Here is a 12,598-nt window from a genome sequence, read left to right as displayed (position 1 = left end):
CCGACATTTAAGCAGCAAAGATGAGACGTCGGTTGTGTGGTGAGAACTGATACAAAATCGATAACAACAACAATGCCGCCATTTTCTTTATTTTTTGTAACCTACAATAAATAAAGCAGGCTTCCAGTCAATGGAAAAATGGCTTCTCCCCACCGGCGATTGTTGTTGTTTACGATTTTCTATCAGTTCTCACCACACAACGACGTCTCATCTTTGCTCCTTGAATGTCGATATGTAATGGTATGGAGTTATTGAAACTTACTACGTGTAAAAAAGACTAGAAATTGAATGTTTATTTTTCATTGAATGTTTACATAAAGTTGCACTGGGTGCCTTTAACATTGGGCAAAGTGTCTGAAGTGGAGCCGTCTGAAGTGAACAGTGAGCAGAGCACGGCTCTGATTGAGGATATATTAAACAACTTGGGTTTGTATAAATAGCAGGTGTTAGTCGTTAAATTGATATGGAGTTAGGGTTGAAGAAGTAGAATTATCTGAGCCATGAATACGCTGCTTTAGAAACCGATTTTATATATTTTTTTAACCGTTGTGATCATAGCAAGATGGCGCTGGCCTCGTGGCTATGTGTCTTCACAAACATCGATATTGTGATTTTAGTAGGCTAAGTCCATGCCGAGTTTGACATTTTGTGTGCTGTACATGTTTACTGAATTAAAAACATACAGCATGCAATATTAAGCTTAAAGAATAAAGAAATACCACAAGTATTCATAAAATATCTTAATATTTAATTGAACAAACACAATGCATTGATTGAACTCTGGGTGGTTATTGTGCAAATTATTAATTCATGGTACATTGTTTTAATTATTTCATAGGAAGAGCTGTCCTCCATCTATTCAACCTTTTGTTCTCATAAGCACAGAAAACATGGTCAGCACTCACATGAAGACTTTAAACCTGAGGTTTTGAAAACGCTTTCAGATACTCCTGTCTTCCAGCATGATCCAGTGTTTTCTGAACAGGATCCAGAGGTTTTTGTTGAACCATGTGAGGATTTGTCTGAGGTTATAAAGGATAGACTTGGACTGCTGTTTCTAAAGTTGGAGAGTTGTTACAATGTGCCGAACAAGTGCATTGATGAAATTGTAGATGAGTTACAGTTCTTATCCTGCTCCTCATCTGGACCAGTTTTGAGACATGTTGTTGAGTCCACCTTCAAGAAACACAACTATGACTTTGATTCAGCTCTTTTAAGCGATTTGGTGAGCAACTTATGTGAGTCACATCCTATTAGTTCAGCTGTAGGGAAAGATGGTCCTTTTACTACATCATATAGGAGGAGGCAATATATCAAGTCACATTGTTCAGTTGTGGAACCAAAAGAGTACATTCTGAAGAAGAGGGAGAATAAAACATTCCAATATATTCCTATACTGCAGTCTTTGTCACAGGTACTTAAGAATTCTCCAGAGAAGCAACTAGTTACTACAAGGAACTCGGACAGGGCATCGAAATATCAGTCATTTCAAGATGGGTCTCATTTTCAGAAAAATATTTTTTTCTCTTCAGATGAGGATAGATTAAGTCTTATCCTGTACATTGACGACTTTGAAGTCTGCAACCCCCTTGGAACATCCCGGAAGATACACAAAGTTACTGCTGTGTATTGGGTCTTAGGCAACATCCCAGCACATGCAAGATCGGCATTGACGAGTATATACTTAGCCATTCTCTGTAAGGCCAGTGACACCAAACAGTTTGGATTTCAGACAGTGCTAGAGCCACTATTGCGGGATCTTCAAAGCTTAGAGAAAGATGGTCTTTTCATTCCAAGTTTTGGGAAAGTGATCAAAGGCACTGTGGTGAGCGTAGTGGCTGACAATTTGGGTGCTCATGCTGTGGCAGGACTTGTTGAAAGTTCAGAGGTAACAGAGGTAAGATCAGGAGTTTTTCAGCGAAGAAGGGAAGAGCAGCACACCTTACATGTTCAAACAGCTTTATCGAGTCCTTCTCTTAGTCCGTGCTATGGGGTGAAAAAACGGTCTGACACTATCTGAAAAGCTGTGTTATTTTGATGTGACGTCTGGTTTCCCTCCTGATGTGCTACACGACCTTCTTGAGGGTGTTGTTCCCCTAGAGCTGGCATTGTCACTGAATGCGTTCATCAAGAACAAGTATTTTTCCTTGGTGGAATTCAATGACTTAATTGCTCAGTTCCCTTACAAGTGGACTGACCGAACAAATCGCCCACATTTGGTCACTGCTACTTTCGCTGCAAAAAGATCAGTAGGAGGGAATGCCCATGAAAATTGGTGCCTGCTGCGTCTTTTGCCTTTTTTGATTGGGTTGAGAGTACCTGAGAGTGATCCAGTATGGCAGGTGCTAATGGTTCTGAAGGACATAGTGGAGCTAGTCATGTCTCCAGCTCACACAGAGGAAAGTATCTGTTACTTGGACACCAAGATCGCCGAACACCGGCAAAGATTTCTGGATGTATTCCCCCAAAACAAACTAATTCCCAAACACCACTTCATTGAGCATTATCCTGAGCTCATAAGGGAATTTGGACCATTGTCTGCCTTGTGGACAATGCGCTTCGAAGTGAAGCACAGCTTTTTCAAAAAAATTGTCAGACAGACTGGCTGTTTTAGGAACATACTGTTGTCCCTCGCCAAAAAACACCAATTCATGGTTGCACTGTGTCTCCATGAGAACAGTGCATTCAAACAATCTGTGTCTGTTACCAAAACAAGTGTCATTAGATGTACTAAATGCGGCCATTAAAGACTTGGTGCTGCGCAAGTATCCAAACATCACAATGGTCCATGTCTCAAACAAGGTGGCCATCTCAGGTACAAGCTATGCGCCAGGAATGTTGCTGTGTTATGGTTCAACTGGAGGTTTGCCTGACTTTGCTGAAGTTTCTCAGATCATCTTGGTTTTGGATAGGATAGTCTTTGTTGTCAAACTACTAAATGGATGGTACAATGAGCACCTCAGGAGCTATGAGCTAGAGTACACAGGCAACTTCCAAATAATTGAGCCGAAAGAACTACTTGATTTCTATCCCCTGGCTATGTACACTATTGCAGGACGACGAGTTGTTACCTTAAAACACCATATCAACACCCCCTTTTAAATATGCAATGGATTTTTTTTATTTTTTTTTAAGGATTTTCTTTTTTTCCAGTGTCTTCCTGCCTGCTCAGATGTCCACCCCAGCAAAGCTACGGATCATTTTTGATGATCATACAGTGCACAAATTGCTTCTGCCATCAGGTATCCCCAGTACTCTACAGGATCTCAAGCTTGTCATCCAGAGCACATTCAGCACTCCAGATGGCTTTACTCTGATGTATCAAGATGTGGAGTTTGGGGGTCAGTTCTTCACATTGACGTCTATAGAAGATGTGCAAGACATGGGTACCCTGAAAGTTGTCCAAGTTGAAGCAGTCATTTTAAATCTCAGCGCTGTGGAAGAAGATGACAACTTACCAGAATCAGACGTCATGTCATCCACATCTTTAGCATCCCAGGCCACCGTTTTGCTTTCTTCATCATCTGATGAAAGTCCTGCATCATACCGTTCCCGACCATGGCCAAGACAGTTCGATATTCCACCATTTTCCTTTGAAATTCAGCTCTTGCTGGAGGCAGGAAACCGAGCTTACAACGCCAATGGAACTCTCTTAAACAACCCAAAAGTGACAAGAAGCGTTCTCGAGAAATTAGCTGAGATAATGTTTCAATACACAGCTTACCCAACAGGAATCCAAGTGATGCACGTAGTTGAGGCCTTGGCTGAGAAGTATCCATGCCTCAAAGAGCCAGGCTCATTCAATGGCATGTATGGATGGCAACAAAGAATCAAGTATAAAATGGCCAATTATCGGGCAAAAGTAAGAGGGCTCCAAATTGCCTGTCCAGAGCTAGAGGTGAACTCTTCAAGAAAGATGACTTCCCGTCCCAAAGGCCTCAAAAGACCCAAAAAGGCTGAAGTAAATTATTTGCCGCCATTGCCACATGGAGAAACAAAAGAAACAATGGAAGAAGAGAGGGTGGTTCTACTCACAGAAGTGAAAAAGACCAACAACAACAAGATTATCAGTGAGAAAATGGAGAAGACCTTTCCATATCGGCGGTTGGAGGTTGTCAACCAGATGCCTGCTGTCCCAGATGTCATAGAGAGATGGCCTGCCCTTTTCTACGAATCTCAGGTAAACGTGAACGCTTGTGCCAAACTTTCATGGCAGTTAGTAGGTCATTAGATATTTTGAAGTAAAATCATTTGGAGGGTCTTAAATCCATTGATGTAGCTTTTAAATGTATATACACACACAATTATATGAAATCAACTGGTACATAAATACAATAATAAGTAGAAGTTAAAATATGAGTTTGAAAAAACATTCACATAATATGTGCCATTTTAAAGCTTTTTCATTTCAATGTGTGTGCCTTTGTGTTGTGTGCTTTGTGTCTTTGTTTGTTTGTTTTTTAGGTGAAGGAGGAGTTCAAGAGGATCACAACTATCAACCTGGACCAAACCTTTTTGACTAAGATGGATTTCTACACTCCAAAACTCCTGACTGTTGTGGTAGAAATTACTGATTATATTCTATGGTAAACCATGATTGTGATGAGGTCTGTGTGTCTAATAGTGGAGAAACACACGGGGCCTGGGTGTCTGAGCTCAGAACAGATGGTGGGGCCCCTAAAAGGAACAGGACGCTACGGGGATAAGGCATGCTGACCTTAGCCTAGTGTTTTGGGCTATCTTTGTTGACCATTTGCTGACCAATTGCTGACTGTTCAGGTTAAGATGAATTTATGACTGAACGGAGGCAGACACCTCAAGGAGAAGCCTCTCAGTTTGTGTGTATAAAAAGACGCCGCAGTTTGTGAACCACAGTGACTCTGCAAACCCACTCAGGCTGTTGTCGTTGTTGTTTTTCTTCACGATAAAGTCTTTTTCAATTCTTGTTCCGGACCCCTCGATTTCTTTTACTCTCTCTCTCTCTCTTAAATTAGTCTAAGTGTTTCAAATCTCGATTAATCTTCTATACTGTTTTCAAGACAAAGGGTGGGACTTCAGGCACAAAAATAAAAAGTGTGTTGGAGTCACTCAATCAGGTAGGAACAGTCCATTGTACTTCCTTCATGAAAGGTGGTGTTCTCTGAATTGAGACGAGCTGAGCCATATCTCTCTGAGCTTTGTGCGTCCTCCCAGTCAGTCAGATGTGCTGTTAGCATTTTGCTTTCTTTTACTTAAGTCCATCATTCCACCCCTTGAGACATGGCTAACTTCCCAAGTGGACAGGCTGATTTCACAGAAGTATAATTGACTCGTAACAGTGTTTCGTTGTGTTGGTGTTCCCTTAATTTTTTGAGCATTGAATTTATTTATGTCTTATTATCTTGTTTTTATACAGCAACAGATCGATAGCCATGATGCGATCATCCGTTGTCTGATCCATTTCCTGGGAGAATCGACAGAGGAGCTCATTAAGGACTACCAGGTGTGTGTGTATCCTACCCCTTTTAAAATGGCAGCAGTTGAAGTATTGGGATGTGTGGGTTGTGCAGTTTTTGACCACTATGGCACTTCTTTGTGTTGTGTTTAGCAGGATGTTTCTAAGGATGTCATCGAAAAAGACATCAAAGACGGTGTGATCAAGATCCTTGTGCTGGGCAGTGCTGCAGAGGGTGCCCCCCCAACTGATGTCATCATTGTGGTTGATGGTACAGAGGTATTGGGTGGTTGTAAAACACACACCAATGCTTGCATTCTGCTCATGGGCTTTGTGTACTCACTGAATCTCAGTTATCCTCCAAAATTGAAATATACATTTGAAGTGTTTCAAAAGTTGCTTTTGGAGTTGGATGATTTAAAGTTCTCCCCCAAAGTGGATTCTCTGAGAAGGATACTGTTACAGTGAAAGGGAAATGTGACTACAGCTCATGCAGCAGATGCAATTGACTTAATTGCGAAGTTGTTCATAACTGTTCACAGTGGCGGCGCCAGAGATTTTTTTCTGGTGGTGCTATGGGGGTGCTCGGCGTTTTACTGAGGGTGCTATGAAATTAGGGTGATATCATATGAGTCTCATTTTTCTCTACTACAACACCTCCCCACCATATCGTCACATATGTTTACACGTTTGCTCTCTAACGGGTCTTTGGGGTACATAAAAAGCGCCATTCAAATCGATCGTATTATTATTGTCAGTAGGCTACTTCTGACGGACGCGCACAAAGCCGCGTTCATATCCGACGGTCAAAATGGATGCAGCATGTTATACTTAACGTAATCCCAAATACTTCACTTACTTCAGTGTGTGGATTAAAGTTTGCGCCAGATGACTACCAGGTCACCACTACCATGAGCGACAAATTAAACTAAACATACCAAGTTCAATACACTTCTAACTAAAGACGGCAGATTAGAATGTCAGATATAATTAATTTAAACAGGCAAAGAGTCAGAAATGCTTTCAAAAAGAGTATATTATTTTAGGTCACAATCAAAACATGAATGAAACCAAACAGTAGGCACTCAAAACCACAATAATAAGATATCAAAAAGTGTATCAAAAAGTGCACACAAAACTATGCTTAAAATCCTTAAGAAAAACCAAAATCCAGGCAAGCCAGCAGATCAGGTGTCAGTTTCCACCTAAACAAGAACAATGTGACAGAAAAACACATTGTAAACCCAATTGCAAAAACCCAGCAGAATGCAACAGACAACACGGAAAAATCGTTCACTTACCTACGTCTTCATAACAGGACAATGCGCCTGTTGTTGTGGTTGAGAGCGAAGGCATCTATGATCCTGTCGATGTCCAAAGCCCGTGCTCGCAGAGGGTTAATCGCCAGAAATGCAAGGTCACTGGTTCGGCCATCCCCACTGCTATTCCTCAGGTAGCTCTTCAAGCGACGCAGACAAGAAAAACTGCGCTCGCAGCTCGCAGATGTTACAGGCAGGGTCAGAGATATGGAGATCAATTTGTAGAGGTCCACGAAGGCGTCTTTGTAAGGCCGCATAAGGGATAGGAACTCCTGGTTGCTGTTAATGGTGCATCCTTGCTCTTCCTTCCTTTTCAGGAGCCGGCGAACTTGATGGAGTTCTGCACACAAATTCTCCTCGCTGACCCCATAATGGCGAGCCATGGGCAGAATAACTTGCTTGTCAAGGAATGATGGGTGATTAGGGCTTAGGGCTGGCAAGCCTGCCAGTACACCATTTGCTTTGATGGAAAAGCGTTGCCGGAGTTCCATTAACAACCTGTCTAAGACAGGATAGAATGACTGAGTTTTCAGTTCATCCATGCTGCCCATGCCTAGTCTTTCTATCGGGGCCTCCACAATAAAGCCCTCCAGATGTTTAGTTGTTTGGGTCTGCCTTTTCTCACGATGTAAAGTAGCTATCCCGGTATTAACGCACATGTCTCCTGCCTGCTTACGGATTGCTGCCCAGTTGTCATCTGTACGTTTCTCCGATATGGCAGTGATCACAGATTGGGCCAGGTCATCCGCTGTCAAGAGATCGAAATTGGGAGACTGTAGCGCATCGGACATGAATTTGGTAGTTCTAAAAACATCCTCAAAAAGAATTAAATGCAGAACAAACTGCTCATCCATAAGGGAACTGACAGATTTAGCCTCTGTCCTCCGTTTCGCATTCTTGTCGCGAACAGTGTCACGCAGGGTAGCGATGATAGCCGGGAGAGTTCTCTTGACTGCACAGATAGCATCATACTGGCATGCCCAGCGAGTGTCACTCAGTCTCTTCAGCCCTATGCGCTGTGCCGTTGAAAGTTCCCTTTGTTTCTTCAGAAAGAGATCGTGCACCACTGACCCCGAAAAAAACTTGTACAGTGTTTGCAACGTCTCAAAAAACTCAGCGGCAGCATCTACATTATGCACACAGTCCACCAACACCAGGTTAAGCCTATGAGCATGGCAGTGTATATAAACTGCTTGCGGCACCTCTCTTCTGAAAAGTTCTTGGACTCCGTTGTTACATCCAGACATGACTGAGGCACCATCATAGCACTGGCCAACACAACAATTCAGGTCAATACCGCACCGACTGAGCGTCTGCTTGATGCTTGCAAAGAGCGAGTTTGCGTCTAGTCCATCTGCTGGGGTGAAATGCAAGAATTCCTCCACCACTCTCTCTGATTCCGTGTTCAAATAACGCACGATCACTGAAATTTGCTCTTTTTTGCTGATGTCTTTGCTTTCATCCACCAAAATGACAAAATGTTCAGCGTCCTTAACCTCATCCCTTAATTGTTTCCTAATCATTTCTGCCATTACATTGATGATCTCATTCTGCACGTCATGGTGCACATACTTTGCATTTGACGGGTTGTTATCTAACTTTTTCTGAACGGTTTTGTCAAATTTTCCAATTACAGACAGCAACTCGTGGAAATTACCCCTGTTTGCTGAATCCTCATCTTCAATGTGGCCTCGCTGTGCGATCCCCTGACAGGCAGTATAGCGCAAGCTTTCCACAACGCCCATCATGTACCTTCTGTTCTCCTGGATCAATACCGAATGTCCTTTATCCAGCATATTTGTTATTTTTGAACCGCTTTTTGCTTTTAGCTTAAACTCAGTCCATGCCTCCATGGCAAATTTGTGTCCCATACTTTCGTGATGGCCCTTAAAAGATGCTGTTGCTTTCCGCCAGTTATGAAAGCCACTGGTTGTATACGTTGGCTACCGATGAAACCCGTGCCCTCCTCCACCGAGAAAATGCCTGCAGGCAAAGCAAAAGACGGCATCCTGAGATACACTGTATTCCAACCACGGATATGGTTCCATCCAGCCCTTACAGAAACTTCTTTGCTGGACTCCAAACATCCGAGTTGGATATTTTTGTAATATTGGTCTTTTCGGACCATCCTGGGCGTTCATGCTTAAGTCACCCAGGGTGCTAGCATCATGGCTAGCAGCGCCCTCAGTAGAGGTGAAGGGTTGACTTGGACCAGGACTTTCCTCTTCTTCTACATCAGAATCATCCACTACCTCTTGCATAACGTCTTCTTCAACTCGAGGAATTTTTCGGATCAAATACCGATCCATTTTCGTGATTTTGTGACCACTTGACTTAAAATTAATTGACCGATCGCCAGGATTACTGTTACTTAGCCGTTAGCCTACTACTCATTGAACAATCACGTTCACGCACGCCACGTGTCTGTGTCGTGCTACGTGAACAATCTGTTTATTTCAATCTGTTATTTTCTTTCGTGATTAAAATATTATAATCACACAATACATTTTATTAAGAATGAAATTAAATAACAATAATAAATAAACCATTATTTTCTTGGGGGTGCTATGGGGGTGCTATGGCCAATCTAGGGGGTGCTCTAGCACCCCCTAGCCCCCCCCTGGCGCCGCCACTGATGTTCTGATGTTCATGAAAGGCTTTTAGTTATGCACCTTGTTCTTTAGTGTAGGTTTGTTTCATGACTTGAATTACAGTATGTAAAAATGGACCTGTACAGGTTGGTGGCTTTTTTTTTTTTTTAAAGATTTGCATTCTTTCTTGACTTTGAATTTTATTGCTGTGTACTTATAGGTCCATTTACTAAATTCCACTCACCAACGCTTGTATTCTGCTCATTATTTTTGTTTCTGCTTTTTTTATATCTTATGATTTTATATTTTCATGTAGAAAATGCCCATTTTGTTTGTGTATGTTTTGTGGTTTTGAAAAATAAAAAGCAAAATTCTGGATATTGTGCGTCTTCATTTTTTTTGGGGGGGGGGGGGGAGATTTAGGTGTGCCCATTTTTAACATTTACTTGGAGTTTTTATGTGGAAATCGTGTACTAGACTTTTACCAGTAATTCTTAATCAAAATATAACTAAGTTAAAAATACTTGCCTTCAGAGGTAAACATTACTTTGGTATTGCTAATAAAAGCTATAAGGAGATCAAAATATAACTAAGTAAAAAAATACTTGCCTTCAGAGGCAAACATTACTTTGGTATTGCTAATAAAAGCTATAAGGAGATCAAAATATAACTAAGTAAAAAATACTTGCCTTCAGAGGTAAACATTACTTTGGTATTGCTAATAAAAGCTATAAGGAGATGCAAGTAAATTTTACTTAAAGATTTGCTGTGTTAAATTTACTTAGTATTTCTGTGTGCAATGGGTGTACAAAGTTTTTTTAAGTAAACCCAGCTCCATATTTTTTTCAGTGTAGGCTCCATTCTGATCAGTAGCCTACACAGTTGCAAGACAACAGTAACCTGTTGTTTTACTAGTAGTAGATTTAGCTAATATTTACAAGCCTCCTCTTGATACACTGATATAAAAACGACTGTCTTTCAACCACTTTGAAAAGCTTTCTTTCATCCCTGCACACCCTTTCTCCTTCCCAATTCTCCTTTCTCCTGCCTTTCCATATTGAGGTAGGCTACGTGTCATCAGATGACAGTGCGGTTCAAATGAAGACACTCTGGCGCTCGGCTCCAGGGCGTGTTCGAGGGGGCGACCACTGGAGCGCCATGTGGGGAGGAGGGGGGAGGGAGGCGAAGGAGCGGGGGGCGCCTTATCAGTGACGTCCCTCTGTTACACAAACGCTGTTAAAAACAGAAAATGCCGACTCATTTTTTTTTACTTCCATCGCTTTGGCGCCCCCTCTGGTGCGGCGCCCCTATGCGCCGCATATAGTGCATACCCAATTTTTGCGCCACTGCCGCAGGATAACAACAAACAGAAACTTGCTCTGGGTCTCGAGATTTGAGTACGTGCACAAAGGGGTCACGCGCGGGGGGAGGGGGAGTGCAGTACGACCGTTTGATTGACGTACTTACTGTCCAATGCCACTCGGTGGGTCTGGAAATCATTGGCTGGAGTTTTTCGAGCCCTGCCCGTTCCACACATGATTGACTTGTTTAATTTTCATGTCAGTACTTCTAACTCAGTGGCTGTAAGTGGGTTATGATAAGGATTTCAAGTAATTTTGAAAAAATTGCCAAAAAAGAGAATTCCATACCCAACCTTTAAAGCATCCATAAAGTAGCATGCCATGGGACCTTTAATATATATGATACTATGTGTATGACTTAGTCTTAAAAGTATCAAGGTTGTGTGGTCAGCTCCTGGCTCATCAGAAGAAGTTGGCTGGACACTAAATACGAAATAGACTGTTGCTCTGCTTTCTCAATCGCTATCTGACCACGGGTAAGTGAATCAGAATTACAAACAAAATCAAGGAAATCCAAGTCAAGTTGCGCAAAAACGAACATCTCGAACCGTCTTTGATTTCATTTGATTTGATATGTACAGATAGTATTACTAAACAGAGAAGGATCTGTAATTAGTTTTTGGTTTTCGCAGCGCAGATAAGAGAAGGACGATTCTACGCATGCGCTCAGACATGGAGGTGTTGTGTGGTGTATCACAACACCACCTAGCCGCCTGACATGCATACCCAATCAAATTCCACACACTTCTGCGTCACCGTATTCGCGCAGATTTCCTCCCGAAAACGCTTGTCTAAACGCGGAATAAAAAGGGAAGAAGCGACTTTTGCGTCTTCTGTTCAACTTCAGACCATCATCATGTAAACGTAGCCTAAATAACTTTGTTGTCACCCTCCAACTGCAAATGAAAAACTGACATTTACAAATAACAGTTAGAAAGTACTAGGGGCAGTGACGGCTGGTGGTTATATTTGGGTGCATTACATTCATCAATACTTCACAGGGATCCAGACGCCATGAGGACACGTTTATATCTCTGTTCATAACTTTCATATAATGTGAATGATTTTTAAACAAGAATAAGTTGTAGAGAAATTTTTATATCTACCACTCTGGCTACTGTGCTTGGGCTAAATGAAATTAGCCCAAATGGGGGCGTGTCACGACACCTGTCAATCACAATGAAATGGCCGCTTACGCTACTGTGCTTGGGCTGAATGACTTTAGCCCAAATGGGAAGCATATGAAGGGGGCGTGTCACGATATCTGTCAATCAAAATTGAATGGCAGCTTACACTACTCCGCTTGGACTGAATACATTTAGCCCATTCACAGGAAAAAAAAACAAGATCTATCATATATCCTGGGTTTTTCTGTCACTTTTTGGTGCTATTGCTGCTTAGGTTCTACCAAAATTTAAAACAATATGTTCTAAGGTTTTTAATAATATTTTTTCATTTTTACTGTAAAAGGTAGGGAGGGCTTAGCCCTGTTAGCCCATTTATACCAGCCGTCCCTGACTAGGGGGATGTTTTTTTAATTTATATTTACCATTCAATATTGCAATCGCTGCTTTTAGTCCCATAGAAGAACATGGCAGCGCGGGCGTGTCTGGAATTATACAGGCTTACATAAAACACGTAACCCCCCGCCGGTGAGATCAAAAAGGCGATCAAATAATTGTAATATTACAGATAAATAGGCATAAATACATAATGGTGTGTTCCAGAATCCTCGGACGCCAGCCTTCTGAGTTGCACTTTTGACGTAATTTCCGGTCTCGGAGCATTTATAGTGTTCCTGTTCGTCTTTGTGATTGTGTTATGAAATTTGCTAGCCGTTGTTTATTGTTAGCTACATTAGCTTCCTTAGCAAACCAGCCCTAAAACAAACAC

The 12,598-nt window shown here is 41.8% G+C and overlaps 1 protein-coding gene across 1 annotated transcript; it reads right to left on the bottom strand.

The window, feature by feature from the left end:
• Positions 1-4,752: 4,752 nt before the first annotated feature.
• On the bottom strand, positions 4,753-10,858 carry LOC115537020 (zinc finger MYM-type protein 1-like). Its single transcript, XM_030348611.1, has 2 exons — positions 6,736-10,858; positions 4,753-6,639 (listed from the first exon to the last, which is right to left on the bottom strand). Exon 1 carries the CDS (start codon positions 8,622-8,624, stop codon positions 6,744-6,746), a length of 1,881 nt encoding a protein of 626 aa, XP_030204471.1. The 5' UTR covers positions 8,625-10,858; the 3' UTR covers positions 4,753-6,639; positions 6,736-6,743.
• Between the last annotated feature and the right edge of the window lie 1,740 nt (positions 10,859-12,598).

Source organism: Gadus morhua, chromosome 23 (assembly GCF_902167405.1).
Source record: "Gadus morhua chromosome 23, gadMor3.0, whole genome shotgun sequence".
NCBI lineage: Eukaryota > Metazoa > Chordata > Actinopteri > Gadiformes > Gadidae > Gadus > Gadus morhua.
The sequence above is the reverse complement of the archived record's forward strand: the minus strand, read 5'-3'. Positions and strand labels throughout refer to the sequence as shown.